Genomic DNA, 23449 nt, shown 5'->3' on the forward strand with positions numbered 1-23449 from the left:
GTGGGACATCACGTCAACCACCCCATTCGTTCATCCTTCTCAGCTCCAGCCGCTGCGGTCTCCACCGCGGGCACGGAAAAATACAGCGATACATGTAGCAGGTAGATAATACGGTACTGTACTGTAAAATACTTTTAAATCAACGCCTACGCCACCACATCCACCTCCATCCTCGCCCCCGCCGCCTCCTTCGCCTTTGACTGATCAATAAGATACCTCAGCGTCGCCGTATTCTCCTCACACAACCCCGCGACCGCACCCTCAAACTCGCCCACAGCCCGTCTCACTTCCCTGAGTACACTCGCCATCTCCACCCCATGCTCCCTAACCCACCTTCCATGTGCCCCCAACACCTCCCTCACCCACCTCAACCCCCATTCTAATCTCGGACCTCCCTCCAGACCTTCCACCGCCACTCCCAACAACCTCCCAACATACACCCGCGGCATCTCCCTCGAAACGAGTCTGATATCCTCATACGGCACCGCCTCATACACTTTCCTCACCAAGCCCTTCTCATTCAGCCTAAACGCCATGACCAACGCCTGCAGGTACTCCCTCCTCTCGACCGTCTCCACCACCGCCTCCGGCGTCAAATCCATGCTCAAATCAAAAGGATCAAAAGCGATCGCATCGTCCAACGAATAAACGAGCAGTCCCTCCGTCGACGCAGCTGCCCACGCCCTCCCCGTCGGCGAAAACCTCACACACTTCGTCCTCGCCTCCTGCCTATACCTCCTTTTGCTCAAATCGCCCCTCTGCGCCCCAGGCAAGCTCGTATCCATCCTATCCTCCAAATCCGACTCCTCTCCCCTTCCATCGATCAGATCCGTATTCACCCCCGCATCGTTCACCTTCCTCGAATCCAAAAACTCCTCCGTCCCGTCCAGACTGAGGTTCTCCGAGATCTGCCACCGCTTGAGGAGCACGCCTTCCCTCGCGTCGTACAGGACGACGTACTTCGAGTTCCCGCCCGCGAGGACACACGACCCGTCCGCCGAATACGCAACGCTATTGAACGCCTTCCCGGAGCTCGAATTCGTCGCCGCCATCCTATCGTCCGCCTTCCTCCCCCCCGCCACATCCTTCCTCCCCTCAATCACATTCGTCTGCTGCGAGATGTTCGTCGAAAAGAACGTGAGCTGTCCGTCCAGCGTCGTCACCACCAGTTCCTGCCCATCCGGCCTGAACGCGAGCGCGAGCACGTCCGCACTAAGCTGGAACGGCTCCACCGCATTCGAACGGCCGAACACGTTCCACACCCTCACCGTCTTATCCCACGAGCCGCTCGCCAGCACGTTCGTCGTCGGCGAGAACGCGAGCGTCGAGACGGGTCCCTCGTGCCCCGATAACACGTCCAACAGCTTCCCGGTCTGCACGCTCCACAGGAACACCTCGAACGAGTCCGCAGAGCCGGCCGCGACGACTTCTCCGCTCGGATCGACGGCGAGACACGAGAACTGGACCGGGTTCGGCGAGGTGAAGGTCCTGAAGTTCCGATACCGCACGAGGTCGAACGCGCGCACCGTCCCGTCCAACGAGGCGGAAAACAGCACCTGTCCCTGCGCGGCGAACTGGACCGCCGATACCGCCGCGGTATGTTGCGCGAAGGTGATAACGCAGAACCCGCTGCCGGTGTCCCAGAGCTTGACTTTCCCGTCATCTCCCCCAGTCGCGACGAACCTCCCGTCCCTCTCCCACGCCACGGCGTTCATGTCGAAATAATGCCCCTGCTGCTTCAATACGTAGCTCTCGCTCATCCATTCCCAGACGAGGAGCTGCCCGAGCTTGCGCGCACCAAAGGCGAGCCATTCGCCCGACGCGTTCACCGCGACGGACGAGATTTTTTCTTGAGAGATGGAGAGGGTGTGGATGTTGGAGAAGGCGGGCATTTCGTACAGGCCGAAGAGGCCGGAGGAGAAACCGATGATGAGCAGCGAGGAGGCGTGGTGGAAGGTGCTGCTGGTGACTTTTGTGTGTGGGAGGTTGAAGTAGTTGCGTTTGGCGATGCCCCAGCGTGTCTCGGCTATCGTATTCGATGGAGTGGTGGAAGTAGACGCTACGGGCGCATCGTTCATGTCTGAGTCTGACTCGGAGTCGGACGGGCCTTCGGAGGGTTTGGCGTTCCAGGTAAAGACAGCACCGTCGCGACTGACGGTATAGATCTATACAAGGCAGGATAAATATTAAGCGTGACAAAGCCACCTAACGAGAGGTTAAACACACCGTCTTCGAGTCGCTGGAAAAGTAAGCGGCCACGACTGCCTCCTTGTGGCCAGCGAACGTCTTCGGCCTGAACCCTTCAACAGGATGTAGCGTGAAAAGCCTGGCCGTCATATCCCTACTCGTCGTAATGAAACATCTACACAACCAGAACCCGCCTCCATTCAGCACCGACAAACTCCCATAGTAAAATTCTAGGAGTAAAAAGAAACGCACTTTGAATCCGCACTCCACTCAATACTCAAAACCTCATCATGATGCCCCGTATACGTCCTATGCAGCACAAACGGCGCAAACTCGCGTACTAGATGATTCGGCGTGTTCCACACCTGAACGTGCGCGCCGTGTGTGACGGCGATGAATTTCCCGTCGGGGGAGAATTTGATGTCTTTGACGGGTTTTTTGAAGCTGAAGTGATGCAGGACGACTCCGCGGCGGAAATTGACGAGGAGAGCGCGGCCGTCTGAGGTGAGGCAAATGGATCGGAAGCAAGGAGGGAGGGTAAGTGTCAATGTTGTCAGTGTTCTGGTAGAAGAGGGAGAAAGAGAGACGAACGCACCTTCGTCCACGCTGATGAGTACTTTCGCATCGGGGCTGAGAGCAATAACCGCTATGTTCTTCCGGTTTTCAAAGGCGAAAGTAGACGACTTGTTGCTATATCATCGATTACAAACTTCAGGCAACATTTATGACACGAAAACAAAGAGCGACGCACTTGACCAAATCAAAAACCGAGACCCTGTTCCCCACAGGGCTCAAAACTGAGTTCCCATCCGGCGTGAATACAACGTTGCCTTGGCGGTAGACCGTCCCGCAGAGGTTGGAGAACTATTGGGGGCTGCTTCGATACATGAATCGACAGCATAGATGGGTTTGAATTGATCATACCTGGTAATTGGCCTTCATGACGGTGAGGTCAACAAAACCGTGCGGAGCAAGAAGAACCTAGTGTGGCGAGAAGACCTGCAAAATTCTTGGCCGTGCTAGGAAGTGGCACTACACGTGACTACACGGCGAAGGAGCTTTGTGTGCTTTTGTGTGGCGAGACTCGAGAGTAAGTACTTGAGTACCAAAAATCGACTCCTGCCATGGACATCTTGAGAGTTGTCTAGTTGTTCAACGAGCTGAAAAGGGCCCTCGACCAAATTATTATTATTATCAGAAATGTTGGGAAAAACATCGAGTTGTCTCGGGACTTGCCGCTTGCTTTTAAATTTGAACAACGAGTCTGAGCTCGACAGCGCTCACCTCTTCGTGGCCCTAATTCTTCGCATAATTCTCATCAACAGAGGGAAAGCATTTCGCTTCAGTGCGAGTGTCTACTAGTGCTCTGTCTTTGTGCTCGTATTTCATGCTCACGCCCTTGGCTCAGGCTAGTAAACGAGGTTGTTCATTGCCAACGACCCTGTGTGCGATCGCAATTGAAGGCAAAGGCACAACAATATTGAGTCGTCGCTACGCTCTGTAAGTATTGTCTGCTTCAAGAATCACACCCTGGCAAGACATTAAACGTTTCCTAGGATTTCATCCGACTCTTCACCGAACTGTGACCGAGTTGGTATCAACAAACTGCCCGTTGAGATCCTCAGACATATCATCATCCACGCCGCGAACGATCCTCACAGGTACATATACGATGCACCGTAAGTACATCATCGTTCCTGAACATCCCATCTATATGGGTTGGATTTATATCACCCACGTATCTCATCTATGGAGAGAAGTTGCTCTGACGAACCAGTCCCTCTGGATAGACATCATCCTCAACTTTGGACGGACCTGGGCGGCGGAGATGATTCGAAGGAGTGGACCTACCGCTGCTATTTCCATCCTCGCTGCCGGCTGCAGAAAGTGGGATAGCGATATGTACGAAACCTTCGACGCCATCGTACCTCCCATGATGAACCGGGTAGAGCGGCTGGAGCTATGGGGGGATTTCGAGAACCTCAGACACATGTATGCTCGGCTCATGTCCACACCAGCTCCCGCTCTCCGGTCACTACGCCTTTCAAATGCCCCGCACTGGCGCGCAGACGACGAGCTTGATTTTAATGGATTATTCGCGCGCCACACGCCTCTCCTTTCGACTCTCCGACTCGATCGTGTCGCGTTTCCTGCAACATCGTTCTACCTGTTTGAGAATCTCAAGCACTTCGAGTTCTATTCGGGAGCGAGTGACATCGATACACATCCCTCTCCTGCCGAGCTTGTCACTGCGTTGGCGCACATGCCGTTGTTGGAGACCCTGTCGATCACAGGATATGTACTGTGTGAATGGAGGGAGCACCGCAGCACATTACTTTCGTCTCAGCAGTTCGCAACCATAAAACTTCCCAACCTCCGTACTTTTACAATGGAAGGCCACGACCATGTTCGTGATTACATGCGTCGCCACATTGAGTTTCCTGCCTCATGTGTTGTTTCAGAGGAGCTGATATTGTAATCCTGATTAGTTGATTGAGCTGTCTTAACCACCCTACCTTCTGATGTATGGCTATGAGTCGGTACCCAATATATTTGCTTGCCCTTGGACTTTAAAGTTTACGATGTTTTGTATTCGCCCACCATTTCGCGAAGCTTGGAATGTGTTATTGATCCAAAGCTTGAAGTTCTCCTCGTCGATTTCTCATATCGTTACGGATGCTACCCTCAGCACTTTATATCTATAGTACGGAAATATCATATCACAGAAGAGGTCGGAAGCCCGTCGGAAGGTGCTTTATATAAGAGGTCGCGGGGTAATATGCGTGTACAGGATATTGAGACATGCATGAAGCAAGCCTGAGAGTACGGTAGGTGTCAACTCAATGGGATGATTCGAGAACAGAAACCAACTCGAAATGAAGATAAATGTGAGTACATGTATCCGAGGCTATACTGTCGTTGGACCAGTGTTGCAAATGTACCCGGTTATGCAAAATCGCGATCGGGATAGCATCCCCTCACCGGGTGGCCTCGAAAACCTTTATGGGTATGCGGAATCCCTATCCAACATCGTATGCAAAGTATGGAGTGAAGAGGAGGGATGTACAAGGTATAAAAAATCGAAAACCGACAAAAACGGTCCGAAGGCTTCCCGCGCCAAGTTGGCGCGGAAAGCCGTTTGCAAAACTGGGCTCATCATCGTTGACGATGGTGAAGCGCGTCCCTCATCTCAAAATATTCGCGGACTACACAGTATCCCTCTCAAGATGCTATAGTATGTGTGTGCAAAACACGAAAGCGATTTGTTGAGTTACGAGCGACCAGTGAGCAAAACGGAATTATTTTGCAACACCGGTCCAACGACAGTATACAGTATCTCCCAAAGGAAGAATGATGTAAAAAAATTGTTGACGACGACCCAAGAGGAAAAGCCACACGAAGTGGTAGGGTTCGCGATGACGAATCTATCGCGAGCCACGACGTCGAAAAGCTCGGATTTCAAGTTCAACACGAGTCCCCAGTTCTGCTTCGCTCTACGCTGCAGTCCCTCGGCCACGGGGAACGTGTCTCTGCAGCCCACACCTAGTGACCATCCTGGCTTCCTGATTGTCTCACTGAAATGGGTACCACACATTGGCCATCGCAGTCGGGTTGCATCCCACTTTACGATGTGGGTATCCAAGTCAATATTATAGGCTGGAAGGCAGGGGAGGCCAGTGTGACCTGCAGGGCATCTTGAAGATGCACGGCGCGATACGAAGCAGTACGAAAGGAACAGTTCAAACTGAAGACAAGCCATCGAGGGTGATGATTACCCTGCTAGCTCTGCTCATGAGCTGGGGATGCGTTGCAAGGGAAGCATCCTGTGTGAGATGAGAGTCGTAGCCTTTGGATCGTCGTCGTCGAAGATCAAAGAGCGAGTTTCAGTGGCGTGCGAAGGACGTACGTCGTCCGCGCAATGCCGTAGAATACCCACCCACTGCAAGCCGCTCCTCGGCTCTAGGAGAAAGTATCTTTGGGCCTAACGGATTACTGAAAATGAAATATGATCTTGTTAAGTAGCACCGTAAAAACGTATACACGAAGGCATTTTCGACCGGACGTGAAACAACCTCTCGAAGAGGAAGAAGGGATGGAAAAAATTGAGGCGACGACAGACCAAGAGGAGCCGGCTGGGATTGCTACTCGGTAGCTAGATTCGCAGTCAAAAAGTGCGAGCCACGATACTGACGACAAGATACCTGCCCACACCTGTGTAATACAGAGTCCCGTGCACTGTGGGTCACTGCACTACCTAATCAACCCGCCTTCCCCTATGTCTCGGAACACTGATGAAAGGTCCTTCGAACAGGCATCAGAGTATACGCCTTCACGATTACGAAGGCAATATATACTACCCTCCTGAACAGAGACCAGCCACTGGATGTGCTCCGGCGCATAGGATCACAACATCGAGCCCGGTTAGCTACAGGTGCACTTCAGGTGCGACAATGACGGCGACATCTATTGTCAACAAGACAAGGTGTGGTAGAAATCTGCCATGAGATAGAAGTCCTAGCTTGATCCAGCTCACGATAAGGGATGCGTGCCAAATGCAGCATCTGTGCGTGGAGAGTTTCGTGGCCTTTGGACTGTCGTCGTTGTGTGCAAGACTGGAATGGTGTGGCGCGGGAAGGATTATGGGCGAGTAATTTCGAGCTCCGCTTTGAGCATTCTCCTTCCCGTGCTCATTCCGGTTCACACCAACTTCTGAATTCCACTATTGCATTTCCCACTCGCCGCTTGGCGAGCCGTTTCAGTCTTGTCTAGCCCGGCCTAGCCCACGAGAATGACCTCAACGTGGCTACGGGGCGGATAAGGACCCAAGCCGGTATATAGGTGTGTTATATGCGCTGCCACGGTCTCTCAAGTCTGCTCTTGACCGTCATCATGTCCCCTTCTTGTTGTCAGCAGCCTTTATCTGATACCGAACAGATCGCATCTCAAGACACCGACGTACAATCAGACGATGGATGTAAAGACAGTTGCTGCTTGCCAAAGGGAGGCTCAGATGAAGCTAGCATGCGTCACGTCCTTGTAGGCGCGTGTGTTCCCGACGGCAAAGGCGGTTGCGAGAGGTCGCGAGGTGCGCAAGGATTAGGATGTTGTGCGTCTGGGAAAGATGCGTCTTCTGAGGGTTTGCACTCCATTGCTATGCTTCAATTGTAGCCAGCTAAAAAGTCGCTTCTGAAAGGCCAATGTTGCGTTGACTCGAAGCCCGAAGTAGACGATTGTGCCGAATGCTTGGTCGAGCCAGATACAGCATGCAAGGACGGCTCTTGTGCCGATGTCGAAGCTCCGTCCTGTGGACAAAGCTGCTGTGGCGATTCCGATACGAAAACGAAAGGCTCGTCTACGGTTTTTGGTTTAACCACATCGTATCAATAACATTCAAGTTTAACAGATTCGTGCTGTGGTTCCGAACCTTTCGTTGAGACTCAGCATAATGGCCCTTACGCCGCTGTCGAAACTCCGTCTTGTGGGCAAGGCTGTTGTGGCGATTCCGACATAAAGACGAAAGGTTCGTTTACGGTCTTTACCGTATCCATACCATATCGATGACACTCGTTGGGCAGATTCATGCTGCGTCTCCGCTCAGGAGGACGCCAAAGGCATCGCCAACTCACAGAAGACGCCCTGCTGTGCAGTCCCCGAAGCTGTCGCAGGCTCTCCATCGTGTGAGAAAGGATGCTGTGACGATAACGTGAGCGAGCCCCGCGGTGAGTCCTTTCGACTGGTCACGTATACTTTCATTCCTGATGTTGGTGGCCACTGTCACAAAAGACTTCAAAGGACTTCCGAAATCCTCCTACGAAGAGAAGTGTTGCTCTGCCATTGTAGACACGTGCTGCGGTGAAGACAAAGAGTCCTTCTCTGGTAGTGTTGCTTCTTATTCCTTATCTTACTTGGGCTAAGGCATTTTTTCTCATGCAGATGAGAAGCCATGTAAAGATGCGTGTTGCTCCGAAAAGACAGCGAATACCGCCTCTTCTAGTTGCTGTGCGCCGGGTAAGACATTTTTTTTCTCCTATATACATCTTTCAACTCATTCTCGTATGTCTCCCAGTGACCAATGAGAAATCTCCCCAGGGAGGCTGCGGCCAACCGTCCACGTTGCAGGGTGTCCGTCGCCGTCATGCGCCTACAAACGAAATGAACGGTGCCTCTTGCAAACCTCCCGCACAGAAACGTCGTCAGCACCATCACCACGGCAAAGACAAATGCGGCATACAAAGCACCTTCGGCCGATTTTTCGAAGCTGCCTGTTGCTGTCTCGTGGACTGGAGTCGCAAGACTCCTGGCGCCTCGGTTCATCACCACCATGCCAAACGTTCCTCACACCATCACCACCCCAAGCGGTCGCCCAATCATGGACCCGTTCACGGCGATATCACCAGTGTCGTTCGCTCCCCAAACGCCTTTGTCCAGAACGAAGCCAATCTTGTCGAGCTTGGAGCCTCGGAGACCAAGCCATTGGTCATGACGGTTAATGGCATGGATTGTCCGTCCTGCGCCGCAAGACTTACCAAAGCGCTCCTCACTATCCCGTCCGTGAAGGACGTCAAAGTCAATAGTTTTACTGCCCAGGCATCGCTCGTATACACGGAGGGACTGGTCATCCCGGAGGAGATAGCGAAACGGGCGACAATGCTCACCGGGTTCGCATGTGAGCCGGTTCAGGAGGTTAGAGCTGAAGGGAAGAACAAGATGATGCGGATTGCGGTCGTTCAGGATGTTGGTGTGAATTGGGAGAAGTCGGCCTTACCTATGGGCGTTACGGTTAGGATGATGAAGCCTTCTCCATCAGGCATGGTCCTGGACGTCGAATATGACTCGTCTGTCATTCAGCCTCGTACCGTCCTCCAGAACTTTTCGAAGTGGGGTGGAGAGTTTATTCCGATTCCGAAGCAGAGAGTCAGCGAACAAGCCTCGAAGGAACTTCGGATCCTCTTTCGTCGCACAACCATCTCCGCGATACTCTGTATCCCCGTCCTAGTGTTCTCATGGGCCCCTCTTCCCGACAACCCGATGGTTTACGGCGGATGCTCGCTCGCCCTCGCCACCCTCATCCAGTCCTTCATTGCGGCGCCACTTTACTCGGCAGCTCTTCGTTCGCTCTTCCTTCAGCACATTATAGACATGGACTTGCTCGTCGTTCTGAGTTCGAGTATCGCCTTCGTCTTTTCGGCCATCGCGTTCTTCCTCGAGGTCGCCGACCATCCGTTCTCGACTCCCTTCTTCGAAACGTCTACCTTGCTCATCACGTTGATCACCCTCGGTCGCCTCATTTCAGCGTATGCCCGCCGCCGCGCTACATCCGCTCTCGACGACGTCCAAACTCTGCAGGCCGACACCGTTGAGCTTGTTGAAACTGATGGTACCGTCACGACGATCCCTGCCGAACTCGTTCACAAAGGCGATATACTTCGTGTTCCTTCGGATACCCTCGTCCCTACGGATGGTGTAGTACTCCGTGGTACAAGCCAGGTCAACGAGTCCTCCGTAACCGGTGAATCCATGCCGGTCGACAAGCATGAAGGCTCGAAGTTGACTGCGGGTAGTCTTAACCTGTTCGGCGTCCTGGACATGACCGTCGGCCGCGTACCCTCTGACAATACCATCTCCGACATAGGCAAGCTGCTACTCCAAGTGCAAGACTCGAGGGCTCCTGTGCAAGATCTCGCCGATCACGTGGCTTCTTACCTTGCGCCCGTCATCCTAATCATTGGAGTTTTGGTGTTCGTCGTGTGGTTGTTGGTTGGAGTTTTTGTGAGGAATGAGAGTTCGAGTGAAGCGGCGATTGCGGCTTTGAGATATGCGATTGCAGTTCTAGTGATCTCTTGTCCGTGTGCGTTGGTGCTCTGTGTGCCGATGGTGGTGGTGATTTCAGCCGCTGTGGCAGCGAAGGAAGGCGTCTTGTTCAAGGTCAATACCTCTAACATCGCACCCTTTCTACATGATGCTGATCCTCAGAATTCAGTCGGTTCAGGCCGTGCAGTATGCGAAGAGCGTCAAGGTGGCCGTGTTCGATAAGACGGGGACCCTCACTACGGGCCAAGTCTCCGTCGTCGACTCTCAGATACTTCGAGTCGACTCTATCGGCTTGATCATCGAGCTCGTATCCAGCAGCCGGCACCCTGTTGCCCAAGCAGTCCACAGGCACCTTCGCGAACAATACCCTGACGTCCCGGTCCTTCAGCGACTCCAGAACATACAGTCACTTCCTGGAAAAGGCCTAGAGGCACGTTACGATGGTTCATACATCCGAGGTGGAAGCGCTACCTGGCTCAAGCTCCGCGACGATCCAATCATTTGTAGGATGAAGGATGAAACGTTTACCCTCTTCACCGTCACCGTCGCCGACAAGCTCGTCGCCGCATTCGGACTCACGGACACCATTCGCCCAAGTGCTCATAAAGCCATCCAGCTTCTGAGAAACCACGGCACAGACATCTACATCGTCAGCGGGGATGAACAATCAGTCGTTAGCGCTCTCGCCGTTAAGCTCAATATTCCACAAGATCATGCCATAGGTGGATGTCTTCCCCAGACGAAGCAGGAACGCGTATCCGCACTTCAGTACCAGGCCCCGAACGCCGAGGGCGGGAGGATCAACGCCAAGACCAGCCAGAGGGCGAGAGTAATGTTCGTCGGAGACGGAACAAACGACAGCCTCGCCCTCGCCCAATCGGACGTCGGAGTCTCTCTGAGTTCCGGAACCGATATCGCCCTCAGCGCTGCCGATGTTGTCATCCTCGACTCCGACACGGCCGATCTTGCGCGAGCCATGCAGACCATCCTGGGGATATCTGAGGGTGCCGTCCGCCGTATTATGGTCAACTTCGCGTGGTCGCTGGTGTATAACGTCGTAGCGGTTCTGTTGGCTGCGGGAGCGTTTGTAGAGTTCAGGGTGGCACCAGAATACGCGGGTTTGGGCGAGATGGTTTCAGTCATTCCTGTTGTGTTGGTCGCGTGGAGTATGTGGTTTCTCAAGAAGTGAGTGGCATCATGATATTGGTGCACAAGGTAGGTGATCCATTCGGTTCAAGTTGTTTTTTCTTGTCTGCCTCTGTACCGGTAATATTCTCGCGCCGCGATGTGGCCTTGTGTTTTGATAAGCTCGAAGACCTGTTCTTACAGAAACCAATGATGACCTGCCCGGAGCAGTATTTACGACATGTTCCCCAATGATGTGCGGATATGTACAGCGGAGGTCAGCGGGGAAGCGACGACGTTATGGGGAAAGTCTGGGGAATATATGGGGAAGTTAAGAGGATCGCTGTGCCACACGCGAGCCCATTGGCTCCTCGGCACCTGTGCTTCAAGTCCGAGAGTCCGCACTCTGACCCCGCAATAAGCCGCTCGCCACCATTGTGATCGTCCAGCCCACAAAGCCCACATCCTCGATCTCGATTCGCTCTAGTTGCACCCAAGACTCCTCACTAATACCTGCGATATACAAAATATCGCCCTTGGTAGGCCTTCACGAATATTCATCTGTAAGACCATTGAGCTCATAATTTCCCCCGAGTTAGGAGTCCGTTGAAATATATCCACTGCCTCTGGATAGCTTGAAGAGTTCGACGCAATGCGAACTCCCGAAAACGGATCATATGCGGCATAGACAACGATGACGCAGATCACTGCAATATTCTAATCCGGAACACCGTACGGACTTGTCAGAGATAATTTCACTGAAATTGGCACAACTAGAACACCTCGAGGTCTCGTGCCCACCTCGAACCCCCACCAGGACTATGCCTGCTGATGTTTTGACAGGTCCATTAAGGGCCGCCCTCTGTCATTTGCACTCGGGTTTCGCAAGAACAATTATGCTCGGGCCAGTTTATGAGCGTATAGGTTCCAGCATGGACATATGAAAGCCGACTTGGAAAAACATAGCTCAAGTCGACGCCCTAACGCAGTCCTACCTTCCCCGACTATGGCTCTTCACGAACGACCTCACGCCATGCAATGTCTTCTAATTACTCTGCTCTTCGTCCTTTCAGCCTTTGCTTCCCCACTCTCAGATTCTGCTCCATCTTCTCGCTGGAAGCATCTCGCCCTCAAGACTAAGGGCAGCTTTCTCACCGATATCCATGGTGCTCCCTTCTTCTGGCAGGCGGACACAGCCTGGGAGCTCTTCCACCGTCTCAATCACTCCGAGGTCATCCATTACCTCGACGATCGTCAGGCAAAGGGGTACAACATCATTATGTCTGTCGCCATTCCGGAATACAAGTACGTCTTTTCCGTATGCTTGATCTTTTCTTTCTGCATTGCGACTCATGCGACTATTTTCCTATTTCTTTCCTCCCACAAATAGCGTGACACTACCCAACCGTAACGGGGATCTCGCTCTCGTCGATTTCGATCCAACGCAACCGAATCCAGCGTACTTCGACTACGTGGACTGGTGCATCGACCGTGCCACGGAACGAGGCTTACGTATAGCGCTCGTCCCAACCTGGGGTCGATACATCAACGGAGGTGTGTCTCAATCTTTCTGCGCTCCTCTCTTCTCGCCAATTATGCGTGACGGATAACTCACTTCTCTGTTTTCAGGATGGCATGGAGACCCGATCCTCTTCACGAACGAGAGCACTGCGCAGATTTACGGCACTTATATCGCCAAACGATACGCTGGTTTACCCAAGATCCTTGGAGCCGACTCGGATAGATGGTGGCCCACAAACCTCACGGAATTCACTACGGGCCAAACGATCAACACGAATCAGACCACGGACGTCGCTGGCTTGGGCAACATCTCCTACTCCGACACTGCTAATATCTGGAACGCTCTTGGGAACGCCATGGTCGACGTCGAGGGCGAACTTTCCTTCATCACCTACCACCCAACGTCGCAATGGCTTTCAAAGTTCGCCCCCGCGACTGGATACGCGCAGTATAAGGATGTAGAAGGCAGTTCGAGATGGTTGAAGATGGATGCGGCGCAGAGTGGGCACGAGTGCATCGACTCTGTCCCAGGGGCTGGCAGATGGTGTGGAAGTAAGAATTACATTCCGGTGGAGTTGATGTGGAACAATTCGCTCGGGGAGAGGCCGATCATGGACTTGGAGAATCACTATGAGGGAGGCTGGTTCAATATCAATCCATCCTTGAGCGGAGGAAGAATCTGGAACGAAAGCGATGTCAGAACGGGCGCATGGACGGCAGTACGTGTCTTTCAATCTTTCCGCATTCTTTTTCGACACTCGAGTAAAACGCTCACGGATTTTGTTCCATAGGTCTTCGGTGGCGGAGCCGGTGCCACATACGGTGCTTGGTCCGTCTGGCAGTTCTACAACCTCGGCCTCGGGCAAGATAATATCACAGTCGCCACATTCCCTCCCTGCAACCCTTCCGGACTCGCCCCGAATGCGACTGCCGACAACACGGAGTATACTACCTGCGTCAATTCGACTGAACCCGTCGCCATGACTTGGCTCGACGAGCTTGTGCTCCCGGGCTCAGCGCAGATCCAACATCTCCAGAAGTTCATTACCGACCCTTCGTCTGCGCCAGGACAGCACTACTTCGACCGTCTTCCGGATAACTTAGTGATCAGCACGGATCTCGGCGAGGACGAGGGGAGGTTCAGCGCGACGAGGGATAAGAAGGGACGATGGGCGGCCGTTTATAGTCCACAGGGCCTGTCTTTCGGCGTCGACGTGGACTATCTGGCTGGTTTCCTGAACGGAGGATCGAATGCGACGTTGAAGTGGACGCAGAAGTGGTATAGTCCGAGGAACGGGTCGTTCGTCGACGAGGAGGAGGGGTGCGGTACAGATGTCGCGACATTTACACCGCCGACTAGTGGAAGTGTCGATCATGATTGGGTATTGCTATTGGAGAAGATCAAACTTGACTAGTTACGAATTGATGTAGTGCCACGCTGTTGTACGAAAGATACATACTAGAATCGACCTAATCTCTTGCTCACGAAGAGGAACGATGCGGAACTTTCTGATTCTGTTTACATTGTTTCGTGATTGCAAAGTCTGAATTGTTTGTTACTGAAAAATGAGCGCATTTCAATTACAAAGAGGCCTTCAAGTCATGAAAACATAGCGAGGATCCGTATCAGCGATTTCCTCGAACTTCCCAGCAGGCGCGAGTTTGCCCTCCTGCTCCAGCTCATCCCGTTTCCTCTGGTGTACTTTATTCTTCCGAGTAAGACGACACCTCAAAATAAGAGCGGCTAGAATTGTCACGACGAGACACCTTTGAGAAAGTTGTGAGAACGACCCGCTCGTGGTATAAGATAAAAAGACCTCATACCCAGCGACAATGGCATGAGCCGTGCGATAATTGTCCTCGACGTCGAAATAAACCTGGGGTGAAGCGCTGGATAGTCGATGATCTGTTCAGCGAAAGAAGGCCGAGAACTCTACAGAAATATACGTACATAGATACACAGTTCGAGACTGAGACGATGAAGGCCGTTCCGACCCCTCGCTTGGATGTGGGAGAGAATACATTCGCAGCCCAGCTCCTACGAGGTTTAGTCAGTTTATGACTCGCGTATAAAGAGAAAACCGATGACTCACATAACCAGGGGAAACAAGCTATAAAGACCTCCTATGGCCAAGAAGATAGAGAAGTACGCAGCGCCTACACTCTTCTGCGATGCGGTGGCGAGGATAATGTATCCAACCAACGCCACACTAGCAGAGGCGACGATGTGCCATCCTCTGTCATGAGTGCGATCGCTGTGCCAGGCTTGTAGGATAACGAAGAACCAGCCGACAAGGTAGGGTGCCACAGTCATTCCCTGAGCGTCGATATCGCTGAAGCCTAGTTCGTTAATCAACTGGACAGATGATTGATTTTGTCAGGATATTGTGTTTACCAAATAAAGCTCGGAGGTCCTACCGTTGGCATGAAGTATGAGATCGTGGCGACCCCGACATTGACTGTAAAACATTCAGGTTTCAGTTAGACCGAGAATACCAGAGACGAATAACTCACAAGATGCGTAAATCAACATCAACAACCATGCGCTAGGGTCGATGAGAACGGCCTTCACGCCCTGCCATCCTGTCATTCCACCATGCGATCGAGGTTTGTGATCTCGGTTGACTCTCGCCTGCGCGATGGCTCTCTCGCGGTAATTGAGAAAGGTGGCGGAGAAGGGGAAAGACGGCAGCCAGATGAGAATTGCGACGGCCATTATTAGGTCTGGGATGGCTTCAACCTATATTCTCGTCAGACGGTCCGGATAATGAGCTCAAGGTTCGTGTACGAACCAAGAATAAAAACTGCCATCTGTAGGGGATCATCTTGTCAGAGGAGTAAGGAGAACATTTGAAATGAGAGCTTACCCTGTCAACAACGAAGTATGCCCACGAACAAGTCCGAAAGCCAGAAGACCCTGCGTTGTCGCTCTTAGCTCTTGAAATCACGGCGATTAAAGATATACACCGAGACGTACTCCTATGGCACCAGGTAGAGTACCCGTCATGCAGAGGCTAATTCGCAAAGCCAGTTCTCTCCTATACCAATATTAGCATATCTTTACTTGGAGATTTTCTACGAACGATGCCGTACCGTTTGTACCTTGATCAAAGACAGGGTAATATACATTAATACTGACAGCGAAACTTTAACGTTGGTACGCACCAGAACGAAAGGTAATAGATGATTCCCGCGTAGAAGCCGGCCTCCCCAATACCGAGTAGAACACTGACGACACCACTTAGCAAGAGACGTAGGAAGAAGGTAGTTGTATCTCACCGAAGGGTAAGTAAGGCCGCATAACCCTTTGCATATACGAACGATAGGGACACAATCCCCCAGAAGGTGAGAGATAGAAAGAAACTGTACATGTCCAAACGGGTATTAGAGGAGGGCAGACAAATATCGGCGGTATGCTCACAATCGGTTTGCTCCAATATGGCGCTGGAGAACTGGATAATATGAGTGATGGAGCAAGGAGTAAATGACAAAGGCATACTGTTAGCTGGCATCTCTAGTAGACCTTCGATTACAAGTTAGTACCCTCACTTTGGCTCAGGCGTAGTACTCACAATATCCGACATAAAATATCCCAAGTGCAAGCGTCCACTTGTTGTTCGTCGTAATTTCCTGTCGTGTCCAGTGGTAAACAGTCGAACCTCTGGGGATGCATAGGCACCCACATAGTTGTCATTGAATGCCGTGATGACATGTGCATTTCCACTGTAGTCGAACAATTCATCTCAGCAGCGATCTATGCATTCTCATTCGAAGGAGAAAGACCGACATGTTGGTCCTATCTGCAATAGACGGTCAAAGACTGTTACGGGCGAGTACAGAGAGAATTTATTACCAAACTGATTGACTGAAGCGTTGAAAAAATCTCAGTGCAAGGCCTAAAAGAGCGTAGTGGACCTGTAAGAGGACGCACAGACAAAGCTTGCGCGAAAGTCAATTGCATGGTCTCGAACCCGATGATGAAAGAGACACACCTTATGACCACTATACTCAAGACACGGATATCGATCTTCCGACGAACTTGACGCTAACGGTACGACAATATGCATCAGTCATGGGTATTAGCTACCAACCACGAAAAACCAGAGCGCACCTCTTCCTCGGGGCTAAACCGTACGGTCTCTGCATCTCCATGAACAGCCTCTGAATAAGAAGGATCTAATGGCGAGAAGAAGTGCTTCCTGGGCGGCTTGTCACCCAATTGCGACTGACAATACGTCCCTTCCTCTCTTTGGATGTCTTCTATGACCTGAGCCTCATCCACCACGGTGGTCTTCTCGGCGTCATGCGCGGCTGGTAATGGCATCATAGGTAACTCGGGCTGGGAGGGCATGGCGGCGACAACGGTGCGGTTCAACGAGGGATCGAGAAGGAGAGCAATCGAGAGCAGCGAAACCTTGGAGACAGTCTCACCATATGTTATTGTGGTAGGCAAACGACTGTTATACTACATCTCACAGGCTGGTAGAATTGGGCCGAAGTCATATTCCACGGCCTGAGTATGTGTATGCCAACCTGACACGATCATCTGCCACAAAGGAACCCCGAGCGGAGAAGGAAGTCGTACTATAATAAGAATGGCACCAACGAGAACCGAACCTGAATGTCCAATCCGAGACAGAAGAGCGTCCAATAAAATCGCAACAAAAGTCCATTTAGAGTCCGTTGATTTTTATGTTCCGTTTGCAGAAGGTTGTAGAATCAATCGATGGACCAGGTCACGTTTGCGACGATGCCGTCCGATGGGGGCGCGAAGGCCGCGAAAGCACCGGGAGAGAGTCCAATTCTGAACTCGTCGCACGTAGGGCAGAAGTCGACGATCTGAGCGGTCACGGTGGTACCATTGGCTACATGCAGATGACCATGAGAAATTATGACGCGTGCGTAGATCGTACCAAGAGGGATGGGATGGAAGACTGCGACGTACAGGTGATGGTGACGTTGTGAGTACAGATTGGATTACTATGGGTGATAGTTAGTGGAGCGTCGACATGAGGGAACGGCTAAGCAACTCACTCGTTTGGGTTGGCGGTAGCACCGCTATAAGTTTCACCTCGCTTTAGATTGGTCGAAATTTTGAAGAGGGAAGACAGAAACCACGTACGGGAAGGTACTAAAGATGGTCTGAGACACCGATGCGACGCTCTGGTCGCTTGTGTTGGTCAACCCACAGGCGCCAAGGCCAGGTATGAAGTTGAACACTACAGAAAAAAGTCAGTCATGGATGCGAGATAGTATGATATTTCACATACAGGTGCCAGTGTTGTTCTGTGCCGATGCTAACGCAACTAGAGACGCGACAGACGCAAGACGAGTGAAAGAGAGCATGATGGCCTGTGGGACAGTCGATGGGGGAACAGGACGAGGAGGAACGGTTTTAAAGAATGAAAGGAGAAGCTAGTATTGCTCTCGAAGGGTTGATGAGCACACTTCGAGAGCTGAATGGCGCATTTCCACATTTTATATCCGCGCCTTCAGCATCTGCCGCTGCACCCAAGGTTATACTAGGGAGTTCTCATCCCATAAATGGAGCTCGCGCACATCATGTAGTCACGAGAAGGAAGGAGCACAAGGGTAAGAAGTGAGAATTGACCAGGCGAAGTACTTGGCGAGCAATAAACAGGAATTGAGCTATGCTTGCCACAAAGCACTTCGCCAACACCCACTGCTTCGATAGATGCATCCATGAGGTGCGGCGAAGTTTGAGAGAAGGCGAGGATCTTCTTCCACCTTCGTGAATCTCGGTCAAAGTACCTGGTCGTGGCACTAGAGCAGGGCCCACCGTATGGTGAGTATGATGATGAGATCGAGAAGAGCGAATATGAAGATGCGGCAAGAGACGGGTCCAGCATATCGTCTTTTGAGCATGTGCACGGCGGTGTAGCATGAACTGCTCGCTTCACACGATGACACATAGCCACACAGCTGAAGGTATACTATGAGTTCCGAGCGTTTTCAATAGGACGGATGCAGCGAAGATGCTCCGTTTGACTAGTCGTCGGTACATAATCAAACGTTAAAAGCAGGGTGGCTTCCCAGACGACTGAGATGCGACTCGGCGCTGGCAAGGTTCTTGAGAAGGAGTTCGTGGTGGGCAGTGAGAATCGTCGAAGAGGTCAGCAAGGTTTGATTATCAGCATGACCAGACTCGTGCTCACCACAAACGCAGCATTCGACGATTTGAGCGGGGCACGGAAAAACAGTCTAGGAAACTCTATCTCGACTTCATATTCACCTCCGATTCCTGCCATGACCGCTTCCACCCCCTCCACCAGCTCCAGCCGCCGCTGCACCTCTCTTCATCTCCTCCTCGTCCAACCCAGCTTCTGCTAAGATGCGTTCTAGATTTTTCAAAGTGGGCTTGTACTCGTCTGGAAAAAAGGAGATAACCATGGGTAAGCATAGGGAAAAAGTGTGACAACAGCGAGAGGGACGCACTGTATCGTTCCTGTGCCATGGTGAACCCAACACGACGAGCTTGTTTACCCCTATCACCGCTAGTCTCATAAACTTTAGCATTCCAATGGTCGCCTACAATCATGGAGAAGCTCAGTATCCCAAACGAGACACAAGCAAAAAAGAACAAACGGTATACTCACGAGAACGAGCATAGAACGCTGCTAATGTCTCTCCCGGTAGTGGCGTACTGAGCATTTCCTCCGGTGACCGCGCCGCATCCTTGGCCACACCCATAAACGCCTCGACCTGCGGTTTTAGCGCGTTCTCTAACTCCATCTCTTCCTCTTCCTTCTTAGTTGCATCCGTGACCTCTGCCGGTGGCTCAGGACTCTCTTCCCTCTTCTCAAACTCTCTCTTCTCATCTTCTTCGATTGCGGCCTTAATGACCTCCTTTTCTTTCCGTTTGGTCTTTGACGTCGTCGCCACCACACTCCCACCCTCACCCTCAGACTCACGACTAGATGAAGTATCATCATCCCCGGACTCGTCATCTTCGTCATCATCACCACTGCTAGATACTTCCTCGCCTTCAGGAGGGATCAGGACCGCACTTTCTTTGAGACAGACGTAGCGATCAAGTTTGTCCAGTTGAAGGGTATAAAAGTCGTCCAGCGTATATTCGCGGGATCCACGCTCGTATATTCCTCCGTAACTAAAAAAAAAAGTACGCAACGAACAGCCGTCAGTCCTAATTCAGCCGGAGATGCTCAGAGTGAGGCTATGTGAGGAGGGATGGCTGCGTACATGTGAAGTGTATTTCGCAGGACCGCCAACATCGCGTTATATCTCGGGGGCGGTGTGCTTAGACTTGGATCTTCCGGATCTGCGTCCGGGTTCGCGGATGCTTGTACCGAACTCGGTGTTTTCCTTGGTGGTGGTCGTGAGGATGTGACCATCTGAGAAGAGCGATGGGTAAAGCCGGCCTCGTCAACAACGGAAATGATGAGATATATGGCATATGAAGGGGATGAATACGGACTTGGCTGTCACTGTCCGAACCACCATCGCCACCACCCTTACCCCCTTTTTCGTCCTCGGAGGCACCTTTTTTCTTTCTTTGTCTCTTCGGTGCTGAGCCCGCGCCTTTCTTCTTCGGTTTCTTCAAGAGCATCGGTATCCATTTCCCACTGGCCAACTGATACCCATACCTGCTCCTTTCATATGAGCGCAAGAAACTGATGAGCAAGTAAACAAAAAGACCACGTACAGATCATTATGAAACACGCTCTCCAGCGTCTCCTCATTCGTATCCTCATCCGTCACACCCCCGAACAACACCCCCATATTTTTCGCAGCCCATAAGGCCATGGTACACCCCGACCTCAACGACGGCGCAAAAGCTGTTGTGGAACGTTTCCGGCGTTCCCATTTCGCGGACAGCGGGTTGAAGGTGGAGGCGGATTTCTTGGTGGATGGACCGGCGGATTCGGGCGGTGTTTCGAGAGTGAGTCTGGAAGGAAAATGATAGGAAAAGTTCAGTCTGTGATTCAGGATTTTGTGTGTGGAGTGGAGGGATGAGAAGGGAAAGGGAAGGAAGGATGTAGAAATTGAGCGTACTTGAGAAACCAGGTGTCATCTAGCATTACGCCAACAGGGCGCTTGCCTTTGACATATTCCTTACAATATCCACCTGAAAGGTGCGCGATTGGTATTAACACAAACCCTATCGTAAACCAATCAAATATGCATACCGTGCAGCACGACACCATCAGGAGTCGGTAGGAAGGAGAATCCGCTCCTGGGTCTACAGCAGATAAGAATCATGCGTGAGCAAGTTCCTGCATACGAAACAGACTGGAAACTTACGGGGGTTTGAGATCATCCCTGAACACGATCTCTCGCCACTTATACTCCTGAATATCGAACACCCAGAGATCGTTCATGTACTTAGCTGTGGCCCAGTTGAGTCAAATTCATCGGCTATGGTTACAGGAAACTGAGAACGGATGTCTACTCACTTATGTATCCTGGATCGTTAAAACCACCGAATAGCACGACGTAGTGTTTCCACATGGCCATCCTTCCGACCAACGAATCATTAAATCAAACGTCTTCTGTTAGGACCATTGGTATGTGTCTCACCGATGACCAGATCTTGCAGACGGCCTTTCCTTCGTATCTATACGATCCCATGAATGTGTGGCGATGTCGAAGCACCAGAAGTCGCGATAGTGATGGAAATTGTTCTGTCGCAAAGACGAGAACTCTCCTCCTGTTACCAAAAAATAAGTACAGCCGAATATGTAAGAAATGCGGGTCAAAGGAAAGGGTGAAGTCAGACATACCGAAGAGGAATAGTTTACCGCCGCCAATAGGGGATCCGACGACTGCATGCGCGGATCGAGGCCCCGGACAAGTGGGAGAGACGAACTTGCGCCACTCGTCCTGCCGGGTCAGGGTCATCGTTAACGTAATGTCACAGAATCTAATGCGATGACCTCCATTCAGAGGAGATCCATATATACCTTCTCCGGAGTATACCTGAAGACGTCGTTATAGAAGTGCTACGCACAGGCGAGATAATGACTGTTAATGGGTGGCCCCTGAGAGAAGATTGAGGCGCCGGTACTACTCACAGCATTTCCGTCCTCGCTGAAGAACTCTCCGCCGATGCACCAGAGGTGGTTTCCGTTCGGACAGGGTGTGAGCGTCGCATTGGCGCGTCGACTGGGAGGGCCTTCGACTAGTTCTTCGATAACAGCATGCGATTCTTCCCATTCTCTCCGCATCTACTACAGCATCCATTCAGCCAAACTTCCTCCTACGACATTCCCGGAGAAAACGAAACGAAAGAAGAAAAACCAATGGAAAACCATAAAGAGATGACGCAAGGGCTTTGGAAGACACGGCACGTAAGTACATACTCAGGCGAAGAAACTCACCATATCCAGAATCGCCTCCAAATCCTGATCGTCATCCTCCCCCGCTCCTCCCTTCGTCTTCGATTTAACATTCTTCTTCGCCTCCTTCTTCTCAACTTTTTGCGCCGCCTTCACTTTCTTCTGCTCTTTCGCGCTCGGCTGCGTGCCAGTGTTCCCCGTCTTCTTCTTTTTTGCCGCCATCGTAAGTTACGCTTACCAGCTGTGAGCCGGCGTATGCAGTCAGACTCAGAGCCAACCAGAGTATGCAGTCAACTTGAAGAAGCGATCGAAAGTCGGTATGGCTCGACTGTGTCGATATTTTACAGGTGCCTAGGGATAGATATAGTTTATTGCGATACTTTAGGAATAACCATACAGAGCACAGGGGAGAGGAAACTTGAAGTTAGACGGGTGGCGAGTAGTCTCGAAATCCAGACTCAAAGATCGAGGAAGACACTCGCTGTGGCGAGGTAGAAGGCTTAGGCCCCCTTCGGCAAGCAGGCTTGGGTTGGCTTAGGTTGGGTTGGGCTCGGCCTGGATAGTGACCGGCTGAGGTCATCGAGTGACCTCTCCGTGACAACGCGAGAGTAACACCGGTCGTATCAAGCCGAGTTCCTTGGTACCTTGCGTCTCTGCCGTTGTCGACCTTGCGCTCGACGATGGCCTCGACAACATCGTCGTTGAATGAGGTCCACGCCTCCAATTGAGGTGGGGATAATTGCGTGGAGACACGCTCATTTATCTCTTCATTTATATGATTTTATTGTAAGTGACTCCGGGAGTGCCTTGCTTGCGTCTTGGACATGCTGAGTGGGTGTGGACTATCGCGGGCAGAGTCCGGACAACCTCGGAAAAAGCACCATGTCACGTCGGACAAATTTGTGGAAGGGTGACGAAGGACCCGATGTTCCGACGGGAGGAGTGACCGAGGTCCACTTGGGCTCCCACGCGAAATGGCGGGGCAATCCAACCCAACCCAACCCAAGCCTGGCTGCCGAAGGGGGCCTTAAATCGTAAGTTACTCGGTGCCACGCGAGCGGAGATTGCCGAGGAATTTCAACCTTCCGCCGGCGGGTCCTCCGAATTCACGGTCTCTTCCAGCTTCTACACCGACCCTAGACACACCCACGAACACTTGGTAAGTGTACGACGAAACAAGGCTCCAGTGAGTGTTACATAGACCCGAAATCGTCGATGCGCACCGACTCGTGTGAGATGAGCATGGCTTGTGAGCAAGGTCGAAGAGAGTCAGTACTGCCCAGGCTCTTCAAGTAAAACGCCTGTGATATATCCTCAGACCAGATCTAGAGATGACAGGCAATATAGATACGGCTTCCCTTGACCCGTTGAACCAGTCACGAAAGTGTGAGACCCACAGTGCCACCAAGCGCCTTGATACTTATACTGCCCTATAAGTAGTACCGAAGCATGGACCCGCAAGAGGGGGGCAAAAAATTGCACAACAG

General features: G+C 51.8%; 7 protein-coding genes across 7 annotated transcripts; 3 read left to right on the forward strand and 4 right to left on the reverse strand.

The window, feature by feature from the left end:
- Window positions 1-23: 23 nt before the first annotated feature.
- On the reverse strand, window positions 24-3129 carry STEHIDRAFT_166841 (WD repeat protein; the record flags this gene model as incomplete). Its single annotated transcript, XM_007301753.1, has 6 exons — window positions 24-2165; window positions 2227-2362; window positions 2440-2686; window positions 2783-2877; window positions 2939-3051; window positions 3112-3129. The coding sequence occupies 6 exons, from the start codon at window positions 3127-3129 to the stop codon at window positions 147-149; spliced, it is 2628 nt and encodes an 875-aa protein (XP_007301815.1). The 3' UTR covers window positions 24-146.
- Window positions 3130-3810: 681 nt separating this feature from the next.
- Window positions 3811-4695, forward strand: STEHIDRAFT_119659 (uncharacterized protein). Its single transcript, XM_007301754.1, has 2 exons — window positions 3811-3866; window positions 3978-4695. Exons 1-2 carry the CDS (start codon window positions 3860-3862, stop codon window positions 4664-4666), a joined length of 696 nt encoding a protein of 231 aa, XP_007301816.1. The 5' UTR covers window positions 3811-3859; the 3' UTR covers window positions 4667-4695.
- Window positions 4696-7090: 2395 nt separating this feature from the next.
- On the forward strand, window positions 7091-11910 carry STEHIDRAFT_75649 (heavy metal translocatin). Its single transcript, XM_007301537.1, has 9 exons — window positions 7091-7324; window positions 7382-7534; window positions 7592-7708; window positions 7764-7907; window positions 7972-8064; window positions 8122-8196; window positions 8255-10113; window positions 10169-11663; window positions 11720-11910. Exons 1-8 carry the CDS (start codon window positions 7210-7212, stop codon window positions 11186-11188), a joined length of 3576 nt encoding a protein of 1191 aa, XP_007301599.1. The 5' UTR covers window positions 7091-7209; the 3' UTR covers window positions 11189-11663; window positions 11720-11910.
- Window positions 11911-12130: 220 nt separating this feature from the next.
- STEHIDRAFT_154584 (uncharacterized protein) lies at window positions 12131-14060 on the forward strand (the record flags this gene model as incomplete). Its single annotated transcript, XM_007301755.1, has 4 exons — window positions 12131-12429; window positions 12515-12678; window positions 12754-13364; window positions 13437-14060. 4 exons carry the CDS (start codon window positions 12131-12133, stop codon window positions 14058-14060), a joined length of 1698 nt encoding a protein of 565 aa, XP_007301817.1.
- A 403-nt stretch (window positions 14061-14463) lies between these two features.
- On the reverse strand, window positions 14464-16969 carry STEHIDRAFT_52747 (MFS general substrate transporter; the record flags this gene model as incomplete). Its single annotated transcript, XM_007301446.1, has 15 exons — window positions 14464-14683; window positions 14739-15001; window positions 15064-15104; window positions 15160-15385; window positions 15438-15456; window positions 15513-15562; window positions 15623-15680; window positions 15799-15873; window positions 15925-16008; window positions 16067-16097; window positions 16145-16168; window positions 16218-16275; window positions 16329-16387; window positions 16636-16690; window positions 16757-16969. The coding sequence occupies 15 exons, from the start codon at window positions 16967-16969 to the stop codon at window positions 14464-14466; spliced, it is 1476 nt and encodes a 491-aa protein (XP_007301508.1).
- Window positions 16970-17052: 83 nt separating this feature from the next.
- On the reverse strand, window positions 17053-18072 carry STEHIDRAFT_145693 (uncharacterized protein). The gene is made up of 5 exons (XM_007301756.1): window positions 17916-18072; window positions 17768-17864; window positions 17680-17703; window positions 17591-17625; window positions 17053-17510 (listed from the first exon to the last, which is right to left on the reverse strand). The coding sequence occupies exons 1-5, from the start codon at window positions 17989-17991 to the stop codon at window positions 17365-17367; spliced, it is 378 nt and encodes a 125-aa protein (XP_007301818.1). The 5' UTR covers window positions 17992-18072; the 3' UTR covers window positions 17053-17364.
- An 822-nt stretch (window positions 18073-18894) lies between these two features.
- Window positions 18895-22418, reverse strand: STEHIDRAFT_93857 (galactose oxidase; the record flags this gene model as incomplete). The annotated part of the gene is made up of 15 exons (XM_007301757.1): window positions 22005-22418; window positions 21699-21854; window positions 21588-21626; window positions 21408-21507; window positions 21205-21334; window positions 21081-21142; window positions 20929-21013; window positions 20814-20866; window positions 20680-20752; window positions 20330-20572; window positions 20102-20270; window positions 19867-20018; window positions 19263-19774; window positions 19102-19194; window positions 18895-19034 (listed from the first exon to the last, which is right to left on the reverse strand). Exons 2-15 carry the CDS (start codon window positions 21849-21851, stop codon window positions 18895-18897), a joined length of 2004 nt encoding a protein of 667 aa, XP_007301819.1. The 5' UTR covers window positions 21852-21854; window positions 22005-22418.
- Between the last annotated feature and the right edge of the window lie 1031 nt (window positions 22419-23449).

The sequence above is a fragment of the Stereum hirsutum genome, assembly GCF_000264905.1.
Source record: "Stereum hirsutum FP-91666 SS1 unplaced genomic scaffold STEHIscaffold_4, whole genome shotgun sequence".
Classification (NCBI taxonomy): Eukaryota; Fungi; Basidiomycota; class Agaricomycetes; order Russulales; family Stereaceae; genus Stereum; species Stereum hirsutum.